A 25,900-nucleotide genomic window follows, 5' to 3' on the forward strand; every position below is an offset into this window, starting at 1 on the left:
GGTATATGTCAGACTTCATTAGATACAAAAAAATGTGACATATGAGTGCCAATAATTTGTAGGAATTGTTTTCATTATTACACTAGTTTTAAAGCTTTATTTCCACTTCTGTCTACACTGTAACAGTGGAGAATACTCCTTTATGTACACAAAATATGTGTCATTGATTCTAGTATGTGCTGAGGGCAAGGTCTACAAAAGTTTTGTATGTCTTGTTTGGGTGTGAAACATCTAAATCCAAAACTGAGACACACAGTTTTTTTGAAAAGCCTTTTTAGTGTGAACCCAGTTGTTTCTCTAGGATCTCTACGTATCTTCTTAGTTCAGTAAGCCTCCTTACAGCAGAATATTTTGCTGCTGAGCAGAAAAAACAAAAGCGGTTTTGATACTTGTACCTCTATCCCAGCCAGATACCTATGTTGGTCATTTACCTGGTTTACTTGCAGGGATTTTTTGGCAGGTATTTGACTTGCTCACTCTTGTTTGGCAGGTTACGGTGGAGTTGTTTAGAGTCTGGTGGTGGTGAGCTTTCTGCTGAAGTTTGGGAGAGGTGAGTTGAATTTCCTCTTCTGCCTTAGTCTTCCACATCTTGTGAGAGTAACAGCTGGGAGTTGTTACCAAAAAAACACTGTTTGGTGGTGTTACAGAGAGGTAGGTTTACCCAGAATAGGTCTTAGATGCCTTAAAGGAGACTGGAGGCATACTTCAATGCTTCACCTACATTCAGCAAATGAAACATGTAAGCCACCTCTGTAGACAGTGAAGTGAATGGCAACATTGTAGATTGGGTTGAACTGTCTTCTGGAAACGCCTATTGCTATTGTCCAGGAGAGGAAGAAACAGCTATTTTAAATAGCTGAAGTGAGGTGAAATTAGTCCAGCTCTGATGGGTACATCAGAGATTCCAGCCTAGGTTTATACCGAGGGACAACCTCTGTTTGCTAGAGACAGGCCACCTGATACAGCATGTCCTGCACAGCGCCCTGTCTCCCAGGCCTGATTGATAGAGATACCTTGCCTGGGAAAATCTCACCAGAACTGGGTTTTACCTAAAATCTGAAAACTTCAATGTTTGATTGTCTTGAAACTAGAACTGGAGAAAGCAAGAAGGCCACCCTATCCTTGCTGTACTGGCCTTTTCTGTCCTCCCGAGGCAGCTCTTTGTGGATCAGGGGACAGGTGGGAAAGAGAAAAAAGAAGCTGAAGTCACAGGATAAAGAGGAAAGAGACCAGATGGGTAAGGTCTTAATGGTAATGCTTCTGATCATAATTTTGGTCTTTAAATCCCAGACTGTTTGCATTTTCCAGTAAATTATAGAAATTATATAACAAGTCTGTAGAGGAGGAAGGGCTGCATTTTTTAATTGGAGTATTTACCTTTTAGACTCTTTGATGTGTCCTTTGCTATTATTACCATACAGATGTTTTCTGTATAAACAGTTTCAACAGCTGAGGTTGGCAAAACCCTTAGCTATCCTGCAGCCAAATTATTAATATTTTAGACTAGAAAGTAAGAGATGGATGTTTGAATCTCCACTCCAAATTATGTGAAGGAGATGTGTAAACAAAGGTTTCTTGCTTACTTGGGTGACTGTAATAATTATCTTACTGGTCTTATCGTATATATCTAGTACTGATAAAAGTGCAGGTTGCTATCCTTTCTCAGGAAGAATGCTCAGCTTTTTTCATACCTGCTTGAAAGTGTATGAGTCCTGCCTTCAACGAGTGCATTAGGATTAAAACCACTCCCACTGTCTATAGGTCGGGTACATCAGAGGAATAACTCTTTCTGTAATCCCGCCTGTCTAAGGATAGCTCAGTTGTGGCAAACCCTTGTGGATAGGTCAAGTTAAAGAGTCATGTCACTGTGATGCCATCTCTAATCCCTTTTGGACTGTGATAGTGCTGGTAGTTTGGCATGACCTGCCTTCATCTAGTTATTGCTCCTTCAGATGCTGCTAGTCATCACTCCCTAGCTTGCTTAAGACACAATGAACTAATTCTCAGTAAAATAAGTAAGTTGATACTAAGTCATGAGAGAAAATGGCTACCAGAACACACTTTCTGGGAAAAAAATTTTTACAATACTTCAGCAATTATAAATCCAGTAAGAAGGCCCTAATCACTAAATTGTGCCTTACACAGTAGTGTTTGGGACTCTTTGGAATGCCACCATTTCAGAATGATTTAATTTTTTTTAATGTGTGTTTAAAAAAATGGATGTCTCACCTTGCAAATGAGATTATGTATCTTAAAGAGATCAATCAAAAATCCCACTGGGAAAGGACAAACAGATATTTCTCTACAATAATTGGTGAAAAATAATTTCAGATGTCCCTGTATATATGATAATCACAGTCTTCTGCCTATTCTCCACCACTAGTCAAAGTGCTCAGCCAAAAAATGTCAAGTCCTATGAGATAAACCTCTGTGTTTGACTCTTTGAAAACTTTCCATAAGCAGACTTGCATGTTCATTGTCAGAAGTGCTAAGAGCTTCTTTCCCAGCAGGCTATCAGCTAACTCTTTAAAACAATGGATTATTTTTGGACTTTCTCTGGATGCATTGTATTGTATTGTATTGTTATGTTCTTCACAAAATCTGGCAATCCTGATGTGGCTCTTTTATGAGCAGAAACAGAAGACCCTTAAAAGTGGAAACGCTTTGGGGTTTAGACTCAAATAAAAATCCAAATTTCACAATTATTAAAACCAAGCCAAACAAAGCTCTTTTCAAAAATGTGTTAGCATGGTGCTCCTACATTGTCTGATGGGAGCAGAAGCGTATAGGAAAATGTCTGGTTCTACCCATTTCAGAGGATTTTGCTCTGAGTTTTTTCTACACTAGCTTGAACGTAGCAAACAACAGTTGGAGTGCATTACATGGTCTTCTGAACATCTCTTCCCATTTTGTTACCCAAGGAAGGATCCATTAAATCCAGATAGGGATGAACCAAAAGCAGGGTAAGGGGGTGAAATGAGRTTCACTTCAAAAGTGAAAATCTTACCAGCTTTTTCAGTACTAAGAAAAGGTCAGTTGTCTGGTAATTATAATGCAAATGTTTAAAATCAACATTCTGTGTAATATCTTTGTGCGTAAAAAAAACCAACCAGAACCCTGCAATCTGAAAGCAGTTCATTGTAAGTGAATGAATTAGTCTAATGACAAGAAGTAAAAACCCTCTCAGTGTCACCTTTGCTCAGAGGATATTTTTATTGGCTAGTTAAAGTGCCTGTAGTTAAATGGCAATATATTGGCTTCTGGTAGAGGCCTTAAACTAAGTGCTGAAAACTGCAGTGTAATTGTTTACAATAGGGTTATCAGACAGTAATTAATGAAGCTTCCCCAGGCAACAATTTCAGTGCAGTTTTTTTCCCACTAATTTCCCCTCAGTGGGGTCCTTTATTATATAGGTGTATGGACTACTATGTAGAGAGTGTCCTTGATTTTTAGTTTCTGGGTATAATTTTCTTATGTGTCAGTGTATTTGGTGGTTTAGAGACTTAAGACAATTAAGAATTTCTCCATCTTCCCTTTTCACCTCTGTTGCTTTATGCATAGAGTCAGCATTCAGTCTAACCCACTCCTAAATGGTAAATACTATTTTTTCCATTTTTCATTTATTTGACCCTACACATAACTTTGAATATAGGAGCTAATGTCTATCAGCTTTGGCTCGAGCATTGCATTCTTGACTCTTAGGGGAGTTCTTTCCTGTAACCTCATAGCACTTACCATTAGCTATATATTTCTACAAAGGGACAAAACAACTCGTAACTTCCTTACACTGAGTGTCTTATGCTACCAGACTTGAAGTAACCATCTGTACCATCTGTTCATCTGTAGTTATCCAGCAGTGCTTTCCCACTCTGCCACCCACAAATGTAATTTAAGCAACCAAAGACACATTCTACAAGAAAAATTTCACGTCATTGTGAAGTTAACAGAGCCTTGTGTTCTTCTAACTTTCCTTCTCAAATGTATTTTTTACTAGACAGAAAAAATCCACTACATAACCTTCTACACATGGATAAACTCATTTCTGGGRTTATTTCAAGAAAATCCTTGCCAAAGTTTGTTATCAATGCAAATTAATAAATTCCAATTTTTGCAGATGATCTTTGATTTTGAATATCCATCAATCCTGGGACCTAATGAGTTGCATCTTGAGATCCTAATAATCCTTTGTGTTGAAAAGTTATGGCAGTCAGCTGAAATCTGTAGTGACTATATGCTCCATGCATGCAGAGGCACCCACTYAACTAATCTAATGTAAAAGGTGTGAGAATTTTCCCCACAATACATGAAGTTCTCTGCACATCCTTGTTTGTGTGGATCGGGCCCCCTTCTGCCCTATTTTGCTGACATAAGGTCTTTCCCATCCATGTCAGCCCAAGCCCTTTGCTTGTCAGTCCAGGTCACAACTTCTCTCTTGATGCTTGTTAGAAATACTCTCTTGTTGATAAAAGTTGAAAGAGGACAAAGTATTCAAAGCAAAACTTATTTATTGATATAAACAAGTCATCTGAGACAAGTGCATCTCACTGAAGAAGCACACCTCTCTCTAAAATGCACAAACTTTTATGCCTTTCCTCAACCAGTGGGGTCCCTGTCCCTTTTCCCCATTGGCTGGCTGGATACTGTGGAACTTACGTGCTTTCTGGTTACCTACTGTGCTCAAACCCACACCTCCTTTCTCCTCTTTCTACCACTCTAAGTAACAAGTAGCCGTTAACTCTCCTTCCTGCCGATTCTCAAGCGGCCTAGCCTCCTGCTCACAGCCTCTTTGCCTGTCTCTGTGATCTAAGTGTACATTCATATGGCTGAAACAATGGCTGAAGCAAAATGTTATTTTATCTCTTACATGGTGGATCATCTCCCTGTTGCTACTTCTAGTTCAAAACTCTTCTCATCACCACATTTCCCAGACTTGACACACATGAGAAGCTGTTTTGTCACACTCGGTCACGTGGGACCAATTAGTCATCCTTCATCTTCAAAATGGCCCTGCGGTCATAAAAGCTGAAGCTCTAATTGAGACCAGCTGCAACAGTGGTTGTTGACCTGTGTAATCTATCCACTCCTTCTCAAGCTCCTCCTTTCACTGGCAAATAGTACCACTGYGCCATGGTGCCACTTGTTCTTACCTCCAGAGTCATGCTCATTCTTGCTCTGCTCCAGGTATCCCCTAGAGTGAGAAATTTTTCTCCATTGCCTCTTTGAAGATTAAGGTCTAAAAGCTGAAGTGCTGAATGGCCTCTAACAAGAACTTTAGAAACTGCTTTATTGTAGAAAGTGAGGCATCCTGTTTCAATCATTAAAAGAGCTTGTAGTTGATACATCAGAAGAGAAAATAATAAAATTTTGAAACGTCAGGGGAACTTGTCCTGGATGCCAATGAACAAGCCAATGAACTTTAAGGGAGCAAATAAATTAATGATGGATGTGGCCAGCCTGCCCCAGTGTCTAAAAATGTACGAAGCGCCAGAGTCCTTGCTGTCTTCTCTCTTGCATTGTCCTGACTGCTCCTACAAGGGTGTTCGTGCCCAGCCTCCATGATGTTCTGGCTGCCTAGCTCTGCTCTCATGTGAGATTGCTGGCCAGCTCTTGGAGGGATCTCAGATCTTCCCCATGCACTCTTATAAGCCAGCACTGGATCCCTGGTAACCCCTTTTCTGTGGTTTTCATAATTATTCTTGGAATTTTCCTGTTTTTCTATTTCCTTTCTCTCTTTCCTCCTTCATGGAAAAATAAGTGAGTTTTTGCTTTGGATCCCAACATCTAACTTTCAGGTATGTCTAGAACATAAATCCTCAATTGTAGATCGAAGCAAAACTCGCCTCTCCTAACCTTAAGGAAGTTGAACATCTGGCCATATGGCTGGTACTCAAATTGGCCAGGATCTAGAGAAGCCTTATCAGCCTCCCCACAGAACCCCTGTGAAGCAGTACATCTTTAGCCTGACCCACGCCAGGCAGGGTAGCAGGAGGGTAGCAGGAGAGACCTCTGCCCCTCTGCAGGGAGTTTGCTGTCACTTGCTACCTCCCTCAGATGCTCTTGGGGAGGCTCAGGGGCTGCCAGATGGGGGAATGTCCCAGCCCCTCATCTGCTGTTGGGTCTCTCTTTCATAGATACAGATCTGCAGGTTAGGCAGAACACCTTCCAGTCTTTGCCCCCTCATTTCCCATACCTCTGTTCATGCACAGATTCTGCCTGCACCCTCAAGTGCAGCAATGGTTCAGGCTGACACAGACAAGCTGACTTGTTATCAATAACATCCTTATTGATATCAGGACAAATGATTATACAAAGTCAGGCACAGGTTAACAAGACTCACGAGACCACTCTGGACTGTAATTAAGATCAGTGGATTGCTGGAAATACTCTCCTTTGCTCTTGTCTGTTTTATCCTTGTTAATGCCTCTTAAAGGTTCAGCAATTCTGTCAGAGTGTTATCCAAAGACAGGATTAAAGTTTCATTTTCTTTATCAGCTCTGACATCAGTTCTAAAAGTCTTTTCTTAGATTCTGTGATGCTTTGTTCTTCTGTTTTTATCCCTCTTTCTGATGCTGTAAACTTTACCCGAAATAGTAATTTCAATCAATAAAGTATGTCAGAAATAGCAACGACTACCGCCTTATATTTGTGCTGTAGTCATTATATTAGGATCTGATTGTTCTTTCAGTGGAAAACCAAACAGGACTGACTTCAGAGTCTGGAAAGACCTGAAATGTAATTGTACCAGCCACTGAGTTCTCAGAGTTTTAGTTTTGGGATTCATTGCAAGAAGGTTGCTACATTGTGAAGCTCAGAAAACAGCTAACATACATATTTGACATCTGGATTAGTTTTGAGACAAATAAACAGATCACAGGAAGCATGAAGATTTTACTATTGACGAAACTGAAAATTAATACAAAGAATCATATGGTTAAACATTACATATGTAACATTAATAAATAGTTGAACATTAACAGTGCTGTGGGAAAATAAGTCAAATGTATTAAAAGCTTTCATGGTGCTATATTCTTTGACTTTACTAACCATTGCTAGCAAGTTTAGAGAAGTGGTTTTTATGTATGACTGGTCAAGCAGACATTTGTAAGTAGATTTCTTTTAACCATTAAGGCATTAAGCTTTCCAAGTAACTTAGTCCTAAAGAGGAGATTCTGTAGAAAAATTCAGTGTCAGAGGTTTATGTCCAAAAGGGAGACAGAGGAGTCCTATAACTTTATTTGAATATAGGGAGAGGCCATGGGGCATTTTCCCTGGGATTTCTCAGTTTGCTGAGGGAGGACACAGCCCCTCCTTCTATCCTAAGTTTCCAATTGCATCACTTTCTTTATTTCTCCATTGGCTGAGGTACTCAGAAGGTACAGACTCCCTGAATTGCTTACTCTCTGCCCCCTTCTAATATGCACCTCCTTCTTTTTTCTTTTATAATAGAACACTATTCATAATTCTATTAAGACTTCGTACTTTTTCTCTAAGTTCTCTAATTTAACACATCCTTGGCTGAGCAGCAATCCGTGACAATTAACAACATTTTCTAGAACTGATGTTTTTTTCTGTTACTTCCCTATCTATAAGCTCCTGGCCCTATCTACATTCAGGTTCATGTAGTCTGTTTGTAAAGACATACTAATCTTATTCCTTTCAAAACCATGCTCTGAATTTTCCAAGGGAAGAATTTCAGCGCAGCCACTTCCTGTTTAGCACAGCTGGAAGTACAGCTCCATCCAATGGCTCAAACTGCTCGTCTGAGTACCTGATGAAGGAACATGCTCCTCCCCTTTATCTTCCACTCAAGGTTGAAAATGGAACTCTAATTATGAGAATGTATCTATTATCATGTGAGAAGACTGAATAGCAAAGAAGAACAGAAAGAAAATCCTGTCACAGAGACTGTGTAATTGAAATTGAATTTGCTAAACAGAATGAAACTGAGCTTAGTAAATAAACATCTTGTACTTCAAGCAGTACTTTTTGATAAGAAAATAATACAATACTTCCTGTTCACTTATAAAAACCTCTTCAATTTTGTTTTCTTAAATCACGTTAAAAGGGAAACCCAAGAGCAGCTAAAAAGTGCAAATAATAAAGTACTAAGGAGAATTGAAAGTTGTTAGAATATACAGTAGCTGCCATAGGGCTGTTCTTTGGTCATACATATGCAGGGAAGAAATAATCATGAAGAAGAAATTAGGATAATACATCAGGACCTGTCATTTCAGGCACATTCCACCTGATCAACTGAATTCAGTAAGTACAGTAATTTGTTCTGTCTGTTAAGTTTTACTGGAGAGACAGAACTATTATTTTTTATGTAATACAGAATATTTGATGGAACAGTATCTCACTATCTCATTAAAATTCTTCATTGATAAGCTAAAAGCTAACAACACCTCAGCCACCTGGTACTTYGGCAAATTTGTACAGCTGGGTGGATGGTCTGAGTAACCATGAAAACACTGGAATTGGCATAAAAAAGGGAAGAATTTGCTGGAAAGCAATAATTGGATGAGGCTTACTCATGATCATACACTTAATATTGATTCAAGAAAAGAAAAAGTAAGTTTATTTCATGCAGTCTCTGCCATGTGCTGTCATATACTCACAGCAGTATATGAAGTGGGCTACCCTAGAAAAAGTAGTTTGAGGCTCTGTCATTAAAACTGTATTATGAGAGTTGCATGGAGGGTTTAAATTAAGGTTCAAAATGCAAGCTTAGTTCTGTAATCTTCTAATTTTTTAATTATTTTGGAATATGCACCTTTAAAAATCACCCTTAAATTTATGAAGAAAAAAGAAGTGAAAATACTGTAATCTAAAATATTCTTGCCTCAGTTTTGAATTTTATAGTGTATTCATTGAAAACAATTATTTTGTAAAGAAATGGGCCTTCACTCCATCTTTTTATTCAGTATATTATTCATTGTGTTGTTACTACAAACTCATGTATTAAGTTTTTAGGTTATGAATGGAAGACTCATTTGACTCACAGTCAAATAGGCAAATTTCAAATTATTAATGACAATATATTTTGTTGTTACTATGGAAATACAGGTTGTGGTTCTAATAAGGTCTGGTTTGAGTTTTATATTTAAATAATGTTGTGTTGTTATTTGTTATCATCAAATAATGAATGATTGTTATGAGTACACATGAAATGCTCCAAATTTTAAAGCAAATTGGATAGTTTACAAATAAACCAGTGCTCTAAGAGACGTCACACTGCCTTGCTTTCAGTACTGTCACTTGAAAACATACAAACTCCTTTAACTTCACACTTTATCCCATTGTGACAAGGTTAGTTTTTCCCCCACTTTTGGTCATGTCTGTGGAGTTTCTCTGGAATTAGAAAATGCAGAAGGATAGTTATGACAGTCTGAGGCTATGTCCCTGAAGAATATGTCCCTTGCAGAGGCAACAGCTAAAAGAGATACACATTCATCATTGACATACTGTCCTTTTTAGATAATTATCATGTTCATTTTCTGTAGTATTCTGGCCATATTCCTGTTTGAGAATAAGTATCATTCATCTTACAAAGAATTCACCTAATTAAAACAGAATGAGTAAGGCTGCACTGTCAAATGTAACAAATCAGATGGCAGCTGTATTTAAAAAACCTGTTCAGAACATGCTAGAAGATGATCTGTTGTGGTAGCTCACCAGACATCTCTCTTCAGCTAGTCACTAGCTAGAGACATTTGAAAGAAAGAACACAGTTTTGAAACACCAAACAAAAGAATGCTGTAGTTTATGTGCTTTTCCTTTCTCATTAAAGCTCATGGGCTATCTCTTTCCTGTGCATGTTTCCCTCCAGTTCCTCATTACGGTTAATGAGGAACTCCAACCTACTCTTCAGATGTATTTACTTCGAATTTGACATGACTTGCTGAACCCTTAAGGATCTTGGGAAGTAATTTCCCATCCCTGTTTACTCTCATGACAAGATGACTGGATGAGACCTTACCCTTTCAGATTTTATAGTTTTGATAAGAGTTCTGTGAAATAGAGTTACAATTTTGTATTCTAGATCTTTCAAAACTTCAGACTTTAAATCACAAATGAGCAAAGGAAGAATCAAATCTACATGCATGAAGACTGCATAATARATGGCTCTTTTGCAGAGGATACGGGATTGATAAAATACACCTTAACAGGCCTCACCAGCAAAGGAGGCTTTTTCCATCATCAAAGTGCAAATACTTACAACATAATGGAAACCAGAGGGGGAAAAAATAAACTATTGCAAATGTGATTTGTGTGTCTGTAAATAAGATTGAATAAAAGTCAAAAAGCACAAGATGACTAATTCCCAAAGATCCACATCATCAAAGCCAACAAGAGACGTGAGGTACCTCCAGTGAAAATGTACAGATCAATCATGTCACGTTAGGCCACAGTGCTATACCACAGCCACACTGATAGTGAACCAGGCTCCACAGGAAAAGCAGTACTACTCAAACCCCTCAGATCCTGTCAAGATGAAAAGTTAAGATATGAAGCAGCACTGATGAACCAAGTCCCAGCCTACACTATATATGATGCATATAATGCACAGCAACTGTGCCTAGAGTAGAACCTTCAGATACTCTGTAAACAGATCATCCATAATGCTTTCACATAAACCTGCTTAACTGGAAAAAATACACAACATTGCAGGAGCAGAGAAAAACTGTAACAGCAGATACAACTCCTGCCACATGATGCCAAGCTACTTTCCCTAGTTATCACCAGGGTTAAAATTCAGTACTCTTAATGTTTTACGGTAAAACTGGGGAAAACTAACACTGTAGAGAGAAAAACACAGCAGAAAACTACAAGACCCATATGTCCTTTTAGCTTAAATTTAATTTGTCAGATAAAAGTTATCTATGTACAGTGTGCATTGTAGCAATTAAGTCAATAAAGTCACAATTCAAATCTTCTAAAATATTAGRTCCCTGCATAGCACATGACATTATTGCCCATGTAGAAGAGGAAATATAGGAATTTACAATTAATTTTTGTTGATTTGGATACTGAAGTGTTCATGTATTTCACACTCCTTTAAAACCAATGCACCTGAAAAGCTTTCCAGAGCACAGTTTAGCTGGATATTTCTTACTATTTCATTACAAACAATCATAACACTGACAGTCTAATAGGGAAAAAGATCCTAATAAAACCCCCAAACACGTATCTAATGTATGCAAAAAAGGGAGCATTAAATGGAGTAAAATGTTCCCTTTCCACATTTTTGCATTCTGAGCAGTGACTCCATCAAAATCTTTTATTGAAACATAAGTACACTGATTTTGTTTCATAATTGTGACAAGAAAGCCTGAGTTGGTGGGGAAAGGAACAGTCAAAAAAGGCCTGAGGGGGGAAAAGCTCATTTAATAAATTTACAACAAGTTACAGCCACGTGTTTTATTTTTTTTTTATTTGTTTGTTTTGTAAAAAGGCATTATAACTGATCACAAACAGGAGAAATCCTGGCTATATTACAGTTATAGGTACAGAATTTAAATATTCAAGCTTGTGATGAAAAGCGGCAAGGTGGTCGCAGTGTACAATGTAAACAAGTAGCTTTGGAAAGTGAACAAAGTCCTTGAGAGTTTATTAAGAAAAAAGGTATTCTCCCCATTCCCTCCTGAAATATGAGCACAGGTCAGTGTTTAAAAGTTCGTTTACAAACATAACTTAAAACATTATCAGCCTCAAACCACTCTGACATGACAAGTTTTATAGTAAATTCCAGTCTGAAACGGGCAGTGTTGAGGTCCCTGTAAAAGTAAACATCTTCCATTTCTTAAAAAAAGTGCCACAGCATTTGCAGCACAGTGCAGCATAAACTTCAAATACAAAAATATTTTTCTTCTGTTGGGATAATAGACCTTGCATCCTGGGAAGAAGTAACAATACCGCTACTGATAGAATATCCCGTCTGTATCTTTCAAGTCATGTAAGGCAATTACTGTGTTAATTTACTGTATATGGCTAAAAGAAGGTCCAGAAAATGTCAGTCTTTGTTATGTTTTCCGGCTACTCCATGTATGTTCAGGTGTACTTTTGTGATCTGATGAGTGTTCAAATGGAGATCTGTGACCTAGAGGAGATCTTGAACCATAAGGAGACCTCTGATCCAGTGGTGACCTTGGGCCACTACCCGAAGCTCTGTGGTCCATTTGCCAGTCTGAGTGGTATCTATAATCTCTAGGAGATTTATGATGGCTGTATTCAGAAGAGGAACGGTGATCTGAATGTATCCTGTGGTCTGAATGAGAACGGTGATCCGAATGAACCCGGTCTTTTAAACCCCCCTCCAGGCTTGACCTGTGGTCTCTGCTCCTGTAGTCATCTAACTTTCTATGTTTACTATCACTGTAGTATCTAAAAAAATGAGAAATTATTTGTATTAGAATTACTGGTAGAACATGAAGAGCCACAGTTATATAAAACTGACAGAACTGCATTAGAGAAAGATCAGTGATGTAATTTTGTGTAACTCAGATAAGATGGTTTGGTGCTTGCCACAAGCATAACTACAAAAAAGAAAGGGAATTCTGARCAGATTTCAAAATTGCTCGAGAAACTCACCTGCTGTCCTGTTTGTAGTGATCCCAGTCTCTGTGATCTTTTCCATTACTGAAGGCTGAATAGCCCCTTTTCCTCGAGTCACTTTTCTTGTAAGCATCTCCATGATGCCTGTCCTTATGATGGTCATGGTATTGTGACAGATGTCTATCAGAGGAATAGCTGTCCCTGCTACTGTCATCGTGGTTTGCATTCTCCTTCAGTCTTTCCACATCTGTTTAAATAAAGCAGAGGTTAAAAGAAGTCTCATAACATCTTTACTTCACCTAATCCAAACAGCACTTCTACCTGTCAGATGCAAACCAGTCTGAAAAGGAGATAATTTAAAAGAAACATGATCTAAATAGCTGAAAATCAAATGCACTGATGTCACTGAATAGAAGAAAATCTCAGAATTAAGAGGAAGGCAAGTTGGAATGTAGGCGTGTAGGACTTGGATACTAAACAAATTTACAGGCTTTGAGCAGACCTCTTGTATCTGTCAAAATTTAACACAGAAAACGTTTCTGAATTTTTTYAAATGACATTTAAATAACCTGGTAAGTACAACTTCACTCTGCTGGATTTCACCAGAAAATTAGTGAAGCTTTTCTAATCAGCCTATCTTGACACGACTTAACGGTATGGAAAACAGACCCAGACATGCGAAATGAAATAAATATGAACATTTAAGGGACGTAACATAAGAATATACTAAGAGGTTTCTTACCTGGATTTCTAATTACATGTGTATTCACAATGCTGCTAATATTCTGATCGTTGTGTTGCTAAAAAACACAAGTTTTATATTGGTAAATGTATGCATTGGTAAATCCCAAAGTTCATCTAAATACATCAGAAAAATACCCTAAAAGAAGAGACCACTATACTGCAAACACAAATACTATCTGAAGGGTATTTCTATGTTCTTTATAATCCTCTATATCTAATCAAAGTTATAATAATTACAATATGTATTTGTGTATTTTCAAAGGGTCTGAAAATATTACCTGAGACTCTTGACGTTTTTTGATTGCATGTTTATACAGTTTGTGCAGCTTTCTGGCATCAAATTCTGTAAACTTAGAGACGAAAATCCACAAGTTTCTGAGAAAGAAGAAAAAGGAAGTTATAATTCTTTAAACTTATTTTCCCAGCATTATTTCCCAGCAGAACACGGAACATTAAATTATTTGAGCACTACTGCAGTAAACCTGAAATGCTATAAAATCCAGATAATACTGCCTAATTGCACAACAAATGTTACGTAGTTCTAAATATCTGAAAGATTGATTCCTTTGCAAGTACTTCAGTCTGAAATGCATGTGCTAATAAAAATTCTGTTAAATTTTTGTGAAATGTTTATTAAAAACATAGCTATCAGTTTATATGTTTGTCGGAATTTTGAGTATTCACCAGTTTGTAAATAAAATATTTTAAGTAAAGGAAGTAAAAACTCTTTCAAACTTGGAATCTCTTTAAGTGTAAGACACTTGATGAACAAACCTTATTATATGAAACCATCAGCAAGAAAAATTTTCCAAAGAATTTGAAAGTCTGGTCAAAGCTTTTGAAACCAAGTAAGAATGAGAAAAAGGATTGAAGTTGTATGGTAATAAATCTGCACCTAATCTGTGCTTGAAGGAACCAAAGAAGAACAAAACAAGTCTTTTGCTGTCCAATGTGCCACAATTCTGAAGAAAACTTTTCTTTCCATGATCACAGATTTTTTAACAGATATGAACTCTTTTAGTCAAATTTGCAGGTGGAATGCTTAAAAGAGTCTACAGAATAAGAGTGTTCAGAAATACTTGAAATGTGGAGGTTCAGGAAGCAACAATATGCTCCTTCACTATGATTATTTAAACATGGCAATTTCTGTCTAGATGAGTAAGTATACAACCAATGGTGTGTCTGACGAACCTTTCTAACTTTATCTAAACTACACTTCTTCTAATCAAATATAGCTGAAATACATATTTTATAATTGTACATATTACTGTAGCATTATTATTAATAATAGCTCTATTACAAGTTTACATTTAAATTAATATAAAATTTACCAAAAGGTAAGACATGGAACTTGGTTTTGTATCTCAGATCACCTCAATATCTTAAAATAAAGGAGGTAAAACCAGCAAAAGCATTTAACAGATGTCTTCAAGAAAATGCAACACTTAAGACTTCGATATACGTAATCAGGATGTATTTTCAAGCAGGAAGTGATTAAGTAAACATTCTGACAAAAGGCAAACTGCACTAAGAACTTACCAATGAAATACAAGTTTAGTATTTTTTTCTTAGTTCTTTTTATATTGTCACCAGATACACACGCAAACTCTTCTCGCACTTTTGAAATGCATCTGAGTACATTATGATAAATACTTTTATCAAGTTGTAGTTAATACATAGTATCTGATTTTCACTTTAGAGTACCTTTTAAAAAAAATTAAGAATTCTGCAACTTGGAATCATACAGATTTTAACACTAGAACTGCGTATTTTCAGCAGGAATTATAAGAAAAACTAAAATGACCTGAAGTTGAAAACCCAGATCTTTTAAAGGTAAGGATGGTTTTGACTAAACGCACAGCAGTGACAAATTCCGAGCATCTGCTGTCAGTTAAGCAGAGAGATGTTTCCACCCTCTGGACAAAAAAGAGGGCTCACCTGTTAACAGACTCATATTTAAATTAAGCAGAAAGATACAAAAAAGAACAACAAATGGGAGAAATAACTAAAGCCTGTTCTTCTCAGTAGAAGCAACTGCAGATTTTCCTTTTTCAAGTAAAACCCAAGAAAGTAACTTACTTTCTCCATTGTTTAATTTGTTCAGGATTTGTGTACTCCTTTAGACATTCAGTAATGTGATCCCCAATTTTGATAAGACACTGTCTAGTATGTTCCAGCTGCTCTCTTTCAGAAAGGCCCTTCTCTGGTCTATCCAGCTGTTTCAATGCTGCCTTGACAGGTCTCATTCTTTCTTTGCACTGTAAAATGTAATAAATTAATGTATCAATTCAAAAGAAAAAAAATTATTCTAAAGCATGGCCTACCTTTTAGTGTGATATATATCCACAGGTAAAGACAATATTGTTAGAAGTCAAATGAAACACAACGCTTCCTCACAGCTCTTAGAAACGTTTTACATTTTTCTTTTGGAAGATTATCGGTCCAACTGGAAATTTTCTCCTCTATGAAAGCATTAGATTGTATAAAATACAAAGTGTATAAGTGTGTAAGATATCTTATTGTATAAGATATCAAGGTGTAGAAGTGTGGAAGATACAGGTGCTAATGTATACATCTCAAACACCAGTAGCCTGATAGCTGTGGAGTCACATTTTCCATTCAAAACCCACTGCTGTCGGCTTACATAGCAGGTCAGGGACTAACATACTAATTTTCATGCAAAGTGTGTAATTTACTAATAAAACTTTGTAAAGCTTTTCAGACCCTCCCACCTTCATTGTTCCTTTCCATCACAAGCATACAAGAATCTTGGGTAGTCCTTTCCTCTTAATGGACACCACACTAGGGTTTGAGATTTGGGGAAAGCACAAATTTAACACAAGGATTTCTGAGGAAAAGGATTTAATACAACTGAATTTTACAATTAAAACTTCGAGCACAATCACGTAGGACAAGACTTACCCTTTTTAGCACATACAAAACTGTATAAATTCAATGTCTAAATTAAATATAAGCATTTTCAGGACATTTCAAACAAGTATTTTTTGCAATCATTACACTTGTCATTCAACAAGGGATCAAAATTGCTTCTCAGCATTTTTTTAAAGCTCAGTTCTATGTAGATACTAGCGAAAGCTATGAGACCAAGAAGAAAGCTGGTTTGGGTATAGAACCATAAAGGTTGGAAACAACCTCCACAATCATTAAATCCAACCTTTGAGAACAGTACCATTAAACTACCATGAAGTCCCATATCCAGTTATTTTGAACACTTCCAGACACAGGGACTCCACCATCTCCCTGGGCAGGTTGCTCAATCTTTCACTAAAGAAATCATTTAATCACTCTTTCACTAAAGAAATCTTTCCCTACATCCAACATAAACTTTCCCTGGCATAACTTGGGGCTGTTTCTCCTTGTCCTGTCACTGGCTCCCTGGGAGAAGACCTTATCCCACCTGGCTACAACCCTCTTTCATGAAGCTGTAGAAAGTGATAAGGTCTCCCCTCATTTACTATTCTTCAGTCTAAATAATCCCAGTTCCCTCAGCAAATCCTCATCAGACTTGTGCTCCAGACCCATCCCCAGCTCTGCTTCCTTCTCTGGACTTGCTCCAGCACCAAAATACCTTTTCTGAAGTGAGGGGCCCAGAACTGAACACAGCACTTAAGATGCAGCCTCGGTAGTGCCAGCTACAGGGAATGTCTAGACTAGCCACTTACAAAGGTCATGTGTTCTTCAATTTTCACATTTGAACTCAATATTTTAGTAATAAATCCAGATAAAGCCAGTCAGTATGGTTTGAATTGCCAACACTTGCTTAGTAATATCATTGAACTCCAATGGCRTGGTAAATACGACATGCATATCCTCCTTGCGACCAAGAGCACGATCAGTTAAGCCTGAACAACATTTCCATTTCAAAGTGCAGTTAAATATGTTTAATTAGACTGCACCCAACCGTGGCATAATGGTAAACAACAATCACCTCCTTCCCCCCACACACTACCAAACCTAGAAAAACCAAACAAATATCAGGAATGGAACGAAATGGAATTATCACCATTGCCAGGTAAGCATCCAGGGATAAATCAAAAAACTGGGGAAGCTGTTCCATTGCCATCGCATGCCACTAGGTAATTAAGCATCTGGATTACATATTGCTCTAGCCGCAGATTAAATAACTTTTAAAAAGACAGATTATAGTGTGCAATTTTTAAATGCAGAAGTAATCAGGAAAGTGTAGCTGTACATGGAAATCAAATTATTTTCTGTCATTAGCCACATGGATATATCACCTGAATCACTCAAGGCCCACAGTGAAAATCACAGGTGAGTTTCTTGGATTGTTTAGAATAAACCCATTGACTAGTCACTGCCATATTAATGAGAATCCTACTGGTGTGTCACAACCAACATCCACAACAGACCCAACAGACCTGACTAGCAAAAACACACAACTATTGAAATCTGAATGACAGAATAGCAACAGTTGCTCAAAGTAACTCACTGATAACCTTCCCAGGGACTTCAGCCAACCTATAAAAATGGGTATATACCCATTTTTTGCAAATGTTAATTCTATTCTTAGTACAAAGCAGTGATTAAACAGAATTTTTTGGTGTCAAGAGACATTATCTCAGCACAGTATCTCTAAGGACTTTAGCACTTGTTCCTTTCTGTGTTTACTGACTAAATTCTGCAATACTTCAGGAGGGAAGTGCTGAAGCCTAACTTTTCTTGCTATCTTACAAAGAAGAAACGTATATATGATACAGTGAAGCTGAAACTCCATCAACTCCAATTAAGTCTATCCATGTCTGCTCTTTAAGAAGCAGGATACACAATTGATTTTTGAGCATATATCTTTAGAGTTCATACTCTAAACACCTATTAATCCTACAAACAACTGGATAAGCTTTTCTATTACCCTGCATAAATAGAGCAAAAAAGACAAAATAAAAGTGGTACAAGACCATCAAAAATTACTTCAGTACACTGTCAATAATATTCATAGATCTGAGACTTTGCTAGCAAAAAAACCCTGTATTACTGTGGCAAGTAACAGCATCAAGAATAGCAGAAATTGTCCTAATTTAGACTATTAAGTGTAAACACTAACTTTTCAAAAGGTGACTTACCACACTAAAAGTTTTCTGATCTAGTTCTTCAGATTCTTCTGATATAGGAACGGGTTCACTAGATGCAGTAATATGAACTGGAGTATCCAGCAATGGAATTTTCTTAGTTCTTTCTTTATTTTCYGATTTGCTTTCATTTAACTAAGAACAAGATATAAAAATAGTTTTATATTTAAGTACATTTTATATTGGCTCTACAATTATAACGTATGACCATATATGACAATCCCCATAACTACTTTCTTCAATACATAAGAATAAAATCAATGTTGACATTCAATGACAATACATTTTACTTTCTCTGAGGAATGGAAAAGGAAAATGAAAAAGGAAGAAAATTATTTTTCACACATGYTCAGTCCATTTAAGAGATATATCATTGAAGATGTGCTTCCCCATCTCAAATGTCTGTCCTTGTGGTTTCAGGTAGTAAAAATAAAGCTTCAAATGACATAAAACGCTTTAATGAAATGACATCTGATCAGATGCAAAACCTTTTAATYTCAAAATTATTCACATAAACCTGGTAGCTGTTTCTAGTGCTATGTAAGATAAGTAAACCTAGTTACCTTCTCTTCCTTTACTTCTTTTTCTTTCTGTGTGGATTCTTTTACTTTGTTTTCTCTCTTTTCTTTAATATCCTTTTCTTTTAATTCTTTCTTATCCTCTTTTTCTTTTTTCTCCCTTTTCAAATCTCTCTTATTTTCCTTTTCTTTTGTCTCTCTTTTTTCTTCAGCCTCCTTCTTTATACCAGTATCTGGCTCAGGCTTTTCTTCATTTTCTTTTTCTGCTTTAAATTTTTTATGTGGATGTTTCACTGAAACAATCTCATCCTGCAATATGCAAGCATATATGTCACATCAGCCTGGGTTCTTATCTATAAAAGTTTCACAACTATTAAAAAACTTTTTATCTGTGCATTTTTTAATTCTGGACAAGGATTTAATACCTGCCAAATAGAATGCAGCTGGTAAGGAAATATCAGAACTATGCACTCGCTTGATATGACAAAGCAAATACTGATTTGGCAGAGGCAGTGGGTGCAAGAAATTGTGTCCTTTTAACTTAAAATTTGATTTGAATTTGGTCCCTTTAAAGGCTGTTAGACTCTAAAGAGCTGAAATCTAAAAGGAAGTAAGTCTTGCAAAACTGACCTGATTGGTCAGGACAGTCAAGTGATGGGGGATGTCAGAAGACCTCTGATCTAATTAGCTTTGTCCCAATGCCATTTTAAAAACACTCACAGAAGAAGGTAACAGAATCCCAACTTTCTCTTTTCCAGAACATTTCACTAGGCTTGAAAAAAATCTTACAGACTGTCTGTTAGGTGCCCATTTAACTGTTTGAAGGTGATAAAAATATCACTTTCACTGCTCTTTATAATATTCATGGGGAGGGTCTGAGATGAAAACAACTATCCTTTCAGACCCAGAAAAATACTACAGTAAATAACTTAAGTACTATTATAACTCAGGTGAAAAAACCATTATCATGTTTGAATGTACTGGTACACATAACAGAAAAGCACATACAAAAACTGTTGATCAGTTGCACAAAAACAGATGGAAGACTGCCTAGTACTTGCTTAGAACTGTACGAACTTAGTACTTGCTTAGTACGAATTCATCAGCCCAGAGCAGTGTTTTAGTATTTAGGTATCATGGAAGCTTTGCAGCCAAAATCCAATGATTAAAAAACTTCCCTAACAGTTCCAGCAATAAAATAGTTAAGTTTTAAATACTGTACATARTATGGCAGCTAAGTAGCTAAAGCCAGTCATTTAGGAAGGATGTAGTGTACAGTCCAGTTTTCAGAAGTGGAACTACTAATCAGTGTCCGAAAGTACTGAAGTGGTGAGTACCTGTTGTTAAATACACAGAAGAAGACTGCATTCTTGGATGTTTACAAAACATAAACCGATCAACTGACTAGCAATGTATTCTCTTTTAACTGGAGATGAAAACTAACAATCATTTTTTAAGTAGTCTGAACAATTAATTTGCTAAGTTTTAGGGTTCAGTTGTCCATGTTAATTTACTGGGAATGTCTTAGTCTTATATTCCAGGCAAATTATTGTAGCTATAAACATGAGGTAGTCTACACTGGATTTTTTTTTATTGCTGGACTTACATTTTATTCTTCATAGTACAATTCAAATACATACACTGAAAAAGTGGTTAAAAATTACTATTTTTAATAGATTTAGCATGGTTCTTCCAAAGCTAACTTTTAACTATGTATTTCTGTATTTTTTTTCTTTTAGAACACATTGATAGTTACAATGGTTTGTAACAATTTGCTTTAAACCAAATAGAGAGTATTTTACTGATACATACAGAATTGCACTGATTTATTTCAACTAGCTTGTTTCAAATTAGCTGTGACATGACACTAAACTTTATGCAAAATTTTACCCTTAGTGATTTTGCTGTGTGATAAGTAACAAAAAAAAGCCTAATTAGCATAATTAATAGAATTGATAATCAGAAGTAACAAAACCCAACAAGGTTAAATAGCTGGTTAAGTAGTCTTTCTGAAAAATGAGAGCCATGATGTATATGGAAGCTTTCATGTGCAGCCCTTGAAAAGTAATTTCTTATGATGCTCATTTTAATTGAACTTGATGTTATTTTTCTAAGCCTCCATAAAAAATCCTATACCTTAAGAATCATTGTCAGTAGATGCAACACATGAGCAAAATCCAGTAGTTTTGCAACCATGTGTTACATTAGATTTGCACTTTTAGCAAATACAGTGCTAAAGTCTTAAAGGAATGCTGAATCTGAGCAGTATCAGTAATAATTAGACTGTATTTTTTTATAACAATTTGGAAAACTCCTAATTCCTCAGTTACTAGTTTACCATTAAAGTGGAATAGATACAGTCTTCTTCATACTTGTACTAAGGCAACATCAGTTGTACATGGCCATTGGAAAAGGATGACATTCAGGTGTTTTAACTGTATTAAGCTGAGCAGAAATACAAACTGATACTAATGGGAAGAACTGAACAGAAATCTTTATTGTGAGAAATACACTCACCTTGTTATCCTCATCATCATCTTCATCAGATTTTTCTGAGGGCTGTGGTGAAGAATCACTTTTTATTTCTTTTATTTTTGCAGCCTTTAGCACCTTATTCTTCTTAGTTCTTGTTTTCCTCCTCTTTGAATTGCCCTGAATGCAAATTTATCTCTTTAATCATGTCAACTGACAAGCATCATTGCAGTATATTTGCAAAATAAAGGATTTGGTTCTACATCAGAGAGGTTCCTTGTATTCTACTTACTGCCACTAATCACCACAATTTTACGCAGGACTAGAGACAGCTTAGTGCAATAATAGAGAATACACACAAGTAATAAAAGAATAATACAACACAAAACATGCAGTTAATTTCCTGACTTAGTCTTATGTACTGTGATTAGCAATAGAGCAATACTAATAAAGAAAAATAAAGAGAACTAAAAAATGAAAAGGATCAGGTGACATGCCTTTAAGCATACTGTTTTATCTCAGTTAGGAATGCCATGTTTTACTTACTGCTCCAGCAAGCCTTTGTGCTTCCTTCCTCGCAAGGTCTTTATTTAGTAATTTAATGAGGTAGTCTGCACGGGTCTGTAACTGCTTCGCCTGGGGCTTTTTATCCGGATCATCAGGCAAAATCTGAGGAGAAAATGGTAGCATCACAGCTATGAGTACATATTATCAGCTTTAGATGTTAGCCTCGAGCACACAGAACAGAAAAGCTGTGCAAAAGGAGGTACTAAACAATCCAGTCCAACTATACCTAATAAATTTGCCAGAATTTAAAGCAAAGGAGATTTTCTTACAACTTTTAATTTCTCTCCAATTAAACCAATGCAAGCAACCAATGCAAATTGTCTCAGAGTTTAAAACAACTTGGACAGATTGGAAATTGTCTCAGAGTTTAAAATCAACTCAAGAAACCAGTCTCAGATTTCTGTCTCCACTCTGATAGTTCATCTAAGAAATTCTGGCCACCTGTACTTGTCAGTCACAGAACTACTGGCTGTGACTAATTCATCTTCTAAATGCAGAATTGCACTACAGTGCAGATGCCAAGAATACAAATGTGTGGTTTCAAAAGCCAGACAAATTAATGAAAGGCAGCAGTAGGAATCATTATTAAACAAATTTGGACACAAACCTGGTTCCTTAAATCCCAAAGCTATAGGTTGTTGGCACTGTCAGAAAGTTTACTTCACCCCAGTCTTTTCCTCAGTATCTGCTGCTCACTATTGCTAAGAAGCTATTGCACTAATTCTAGTACAGCTACTCTTAATGTTGGGACTGGAAGACAGCTTCAACTGAAGAACCTGGGGATTAAGCGGGGATGGAGAAACTAAATTAACTCTTTAGAACCTCCCTTCTCAAAAACTCAAGAACACAAAATTAACAAAACCAGTACATCTGAAATAGAGAAGGAAAAGACTGAAAAAAAAATTCAGATGACAGAGGTCTAACCACGTGAGAATATGGAAACACAAATGGACTGCAAGAAGGCATACTTCAACCAAATAATCAAGACCCTAAAATTTAGTAATATACCACAAGGATAGTATGAAGTACAACTGATGTATGTTTCTGCAATTCCATTTATCATAAAACAAGCTCTTTCAGTAACTGTACTTAGCAGCATCATTACCTAAGCAAATAGTCCTTGATAAAGTATTGTAGGTGACATACCTTCTGTGTCAAACTGAGATCAGGATCCATTTTTATCATTTCCCAGCTGCCATAACCATATTCATAGATGCCTATTAACAAATTAGAATCATCTTCCTTACCCCAATCTATATCAAAATGAGCAGCCTTGGTATGGCATGGGATGACGTATCTAGAAGAAATAAATTAGAAAGACAAATAAAGGATTTTTACATCTGAAACTCAGCAACAAGGAAGGGAACATACTAAAAGTAATGTAACTAGATTTATTTTCTCTGCTAAGATGATAGTAAATTTAAGAAATTAATCCAAGTATTTATCATCGTATTTTCTTAGTATTTTTATAAAACCTTAATTGAAATCAGCACTGGAGTGTGTTTTAAAGCTGATTAAGACTAAAACATGAAGAACAGACGTCTCTGTAGCCATGAGTCTTGTGACGGAAGTGGCTAGCCACGTTGTAACTAAGTGGATAGTTTAGGAATTGTAATACACAAGGTGTCAAGTTCAGAGGACAGGAACAACTACTAAAGCACTAGAGTCATAATGCTTTTAATGGAGTGTTTGAGTCAAAGTTGCCAGAAAAAAAAAAAGCTAAGTAAGATTTGAGAAATTTTCTGCATTACTACTCCCTTAAAAATGGTACAAAATTCAGTACCTTTTTCTTTCTTCTGGATCTGAAGGAATAGATTTGTGCAATGGTGCCAGCTCTTCTTCATGAGAGATGACTAATTTAGCATTTACTTGCACTCCTGAGATTCGGAATGTTGGGCCTTTAACTTTCCCAAGTCTACCTCCTTAAAATAATAACAAAGCTATTAAAATATTTACATTTACAAAYACATCAGAAAAACATGAAGAAAACAATGATATTACATGACCTTTTCTTAACCCAATGCCTGAATTAAATACTTCAGAATTAAAAAGCCCCTACATAATAGAAGTATTTCTAAATCTCAAAGCCAATCAAAAACGTACTGCATTTTTCAGTGGTAAGTCACACACACAAAGGGGAAAAAGTAATTTTACTATAATCCTAGTTTTTTTAAATCATCCAGTACACATCCCAACATTTTTGTTCCTATCTTCCAACAAAACTGTTTTCTGTTATGATCAGACTGTAAGAGTAATTAATTTTTCCTGATATTTTTCACTGTCCCCTCAAGCCCCCTGAATATGGTACCTGCTCTTTCTTGTCCAGATGAATTGTCCTTTAAGGCTTTAATACATCCATTATGTACAAGCTCTCCCAAACGTCTGAGATCCGTCTCTGATTTATCAACTAGCTCAGCATCTCTAGCTACAGCATCTAACCTGGAATAAAAAAAAAAAAACAACATATTTTTATAACTCTGAAACCTTGGGAATTGTGAATGACCCCTTCAGACTTTAAAACTAGAGAAACTAGTAAGTTATCAGTCATYTGTGCTTTCTATTCAGTGTACAATTTTGATCCACAAGAAAAACACCCTAAATGATTCAGTTATGAGGACAATAAAACAAAAACTGTAAAGGATTCTATCCCTAGGTTATCGCACATTTCTTAGAAAAGGAATCATTAAATCACATATAAATAATTTATATAAATATAAATATATAAATGAATGAATATATGTCTCTATCTATATGTACCATATGTTCACATGCACTATAAATATCTTTAAGGATTAATATTTTTTAGGATGGGAAGCTTTTCTTCAAGCAGGAATAATAAAGGAAGCTTAAAAATGCAAATTGACGATATGTAAAATGCAACACTAACTTCGACAGTCACAGTCGAAGTTGATAAACGGATAGGTTTTCAACAGGCTTATCAAACACGACATGAATGATTATCACCAATGAAGATTAAACGAAGTCAGCAGCTAAGTATAAAGGAAGTTTTCCTGCAAATGGTAAGGTCTGTTGTGAGGCTGTTTGCACATACACCATACATGAAGAAATGGAATATCCTACACTAAAGTCACACTATATTCAAGATGATGCATTTCCCCTACTGCCTTAAGTTTCATGGTACACTCTAACTTACATAAAAAAGATTCCAAGTTGCCATACAAATAAGMATCAAACAACTTTACCTCTCAAGAGGGCCACCAAATTTCTTGTAACTCTTGATAAACCTAGTAAGAGAAAATAATTGTGCCATTTAAATATATGCTTAACGAACAACATTTGCTTTAAAGTTGTATTAACACAATTGTTAATCTTAGTATAACACTGTATGGACAATGGGGAAAAAAAGGTAAGAGTACAGCAGCTTCATACATTCAGATAACTCAAAATCAGAGTTTTATGGTTTAAGAACTGATGTAAATAAAACAATAGGAGATATAATTCATTTCAGAAATTACTTTATTAATTTCACAAGACTGAGGATTCAGCAGCTGTATGTATCTAATAATGAAAACGGAATGTAGATTAACAGTAAATCAAGATTTCAGACATTATGTTATGTGTTGCATAGTTATACAGTTACTAAAAAGTGCAATATGCAACAGGCAATTGGAAGATTTTGGAAAATGACATGAAAGATACTCAATGTTGAAATATCTAAATGATGGAAAGAAAYTGGAGATACTTGGAATAGAAAAGAAGTTAAACAAAAATAAAAATAATTAAAAAACCACCAGAACAACAAAAACACTTCCTCAACAATGAAATTGCTTGTGCAACCACAAGAGCAGCCTTGAAAAAGTATCAATCCACCCTGTTAGATGAGATAGAAAGACAAAAAGGATCTTTGAAGTTATTCCCCTAATCAAAAATACTTCAAAATCTTTACAGCATTTTAGAGAAACTTGCATACTTAAA

The 25,900-nt window shown here is 36.2% G+C and overlaps 1 protein-coding gene and 1 long non-coding RNA gene across 3 annotated transcripts in view; one reads left to right on the plus strand and one right to left on the minus strand.

Annotated features, from left to right (window-relative positions):
* The first annotated feature begins 37 nt into the window (after positions 1–37).
* Positions 38–10,614, plus strand: LOC130582904 (uncharacterized). Its single transcript, XR_008966367.1, has 3 exons — positions 38–550; positions 1,092–1,237; positions 7,684–10,614. It is a non-coding gene; the product is annotated as an uncharacterized LOC130582904 (long non-coding RNA).
* A 235-nt stretch (positions 10,615–10,849) lies between these two features.
* CHD1 (chromodomain helicase DNA binding protein 1) overlaps positions 10,850–25,900 on the minus strand; it is a 53,125-nt gene continuing 38,074 nt past the window's right edge. Inside the window, exons 25-37 of one of the 2 annotated variants that reach the window (XM_057381873.1) lie at positions 25,168–25,209; positions 24,273–24,403; positions 23,748–23,886; positions 23,111–23,261; positions 21,944–22,066; positions 21,443–21,577; positions 18,971–19,234; positions 18,402–18,542; positions 15,379–15,557; positions 13,578–13,674; positions 13,298–13,355; positions 12,592–12,802; positions 10,851–12,384 (exon numbers count right to left, since the gene is read on the minus strand). In XM_057381873.1, the coding sequence (XP_057237856.1) occupies positions 12,024–12,384; positions 12,592–12,802; positions 13,298–13,355; positions 13,578–13,674; positions 15,379–15,557; positions 18,402–18,542; positions 18,971–19,234; positions 21,443–21,577; positions 21,944–22,066; positions 23,111–23,261; positions 23,748–23,886; positions 24,273–24,403; positions 25,168–25,209 (2,032 nt within the window). In that variant the 3' untranslated portion in view covers positions 10,851–12,023. Of the gene's footprint in view, positions 12,385–12,591; positions 12,803–13,297; positions 13,356–13,577; positions 13,675–15,378; positions 15,558–18,401; positions 18,543–18,970; positions 19,235–21,442; positions 21,578–21,943; positions 22,067–23,110; positions 23,262–23,747; positions 23,887–24,272; positions 24,404–25,167; positions 25,210–25,900 lie in introns of both variants that reach the window. The other variant, XM_057381874.1, reaches the window with a different exon arrangement.

Source organism: Malurus melanocephalus, unplaced genomic scaffold, assembly GCF_030028575.1.
Source record: "Malurus melanocephalus ecotype Western Australia unplaced genomic scaffold, MMel_1.1 scaffold_538, whole genome shotgun sequence".
Classification (NCBI taxonomy): Eukaryota; Metazoa; Chordata; class Aves; order Passeriformes; family Maluridae; genus Malurus; species Malurus melanocephalus.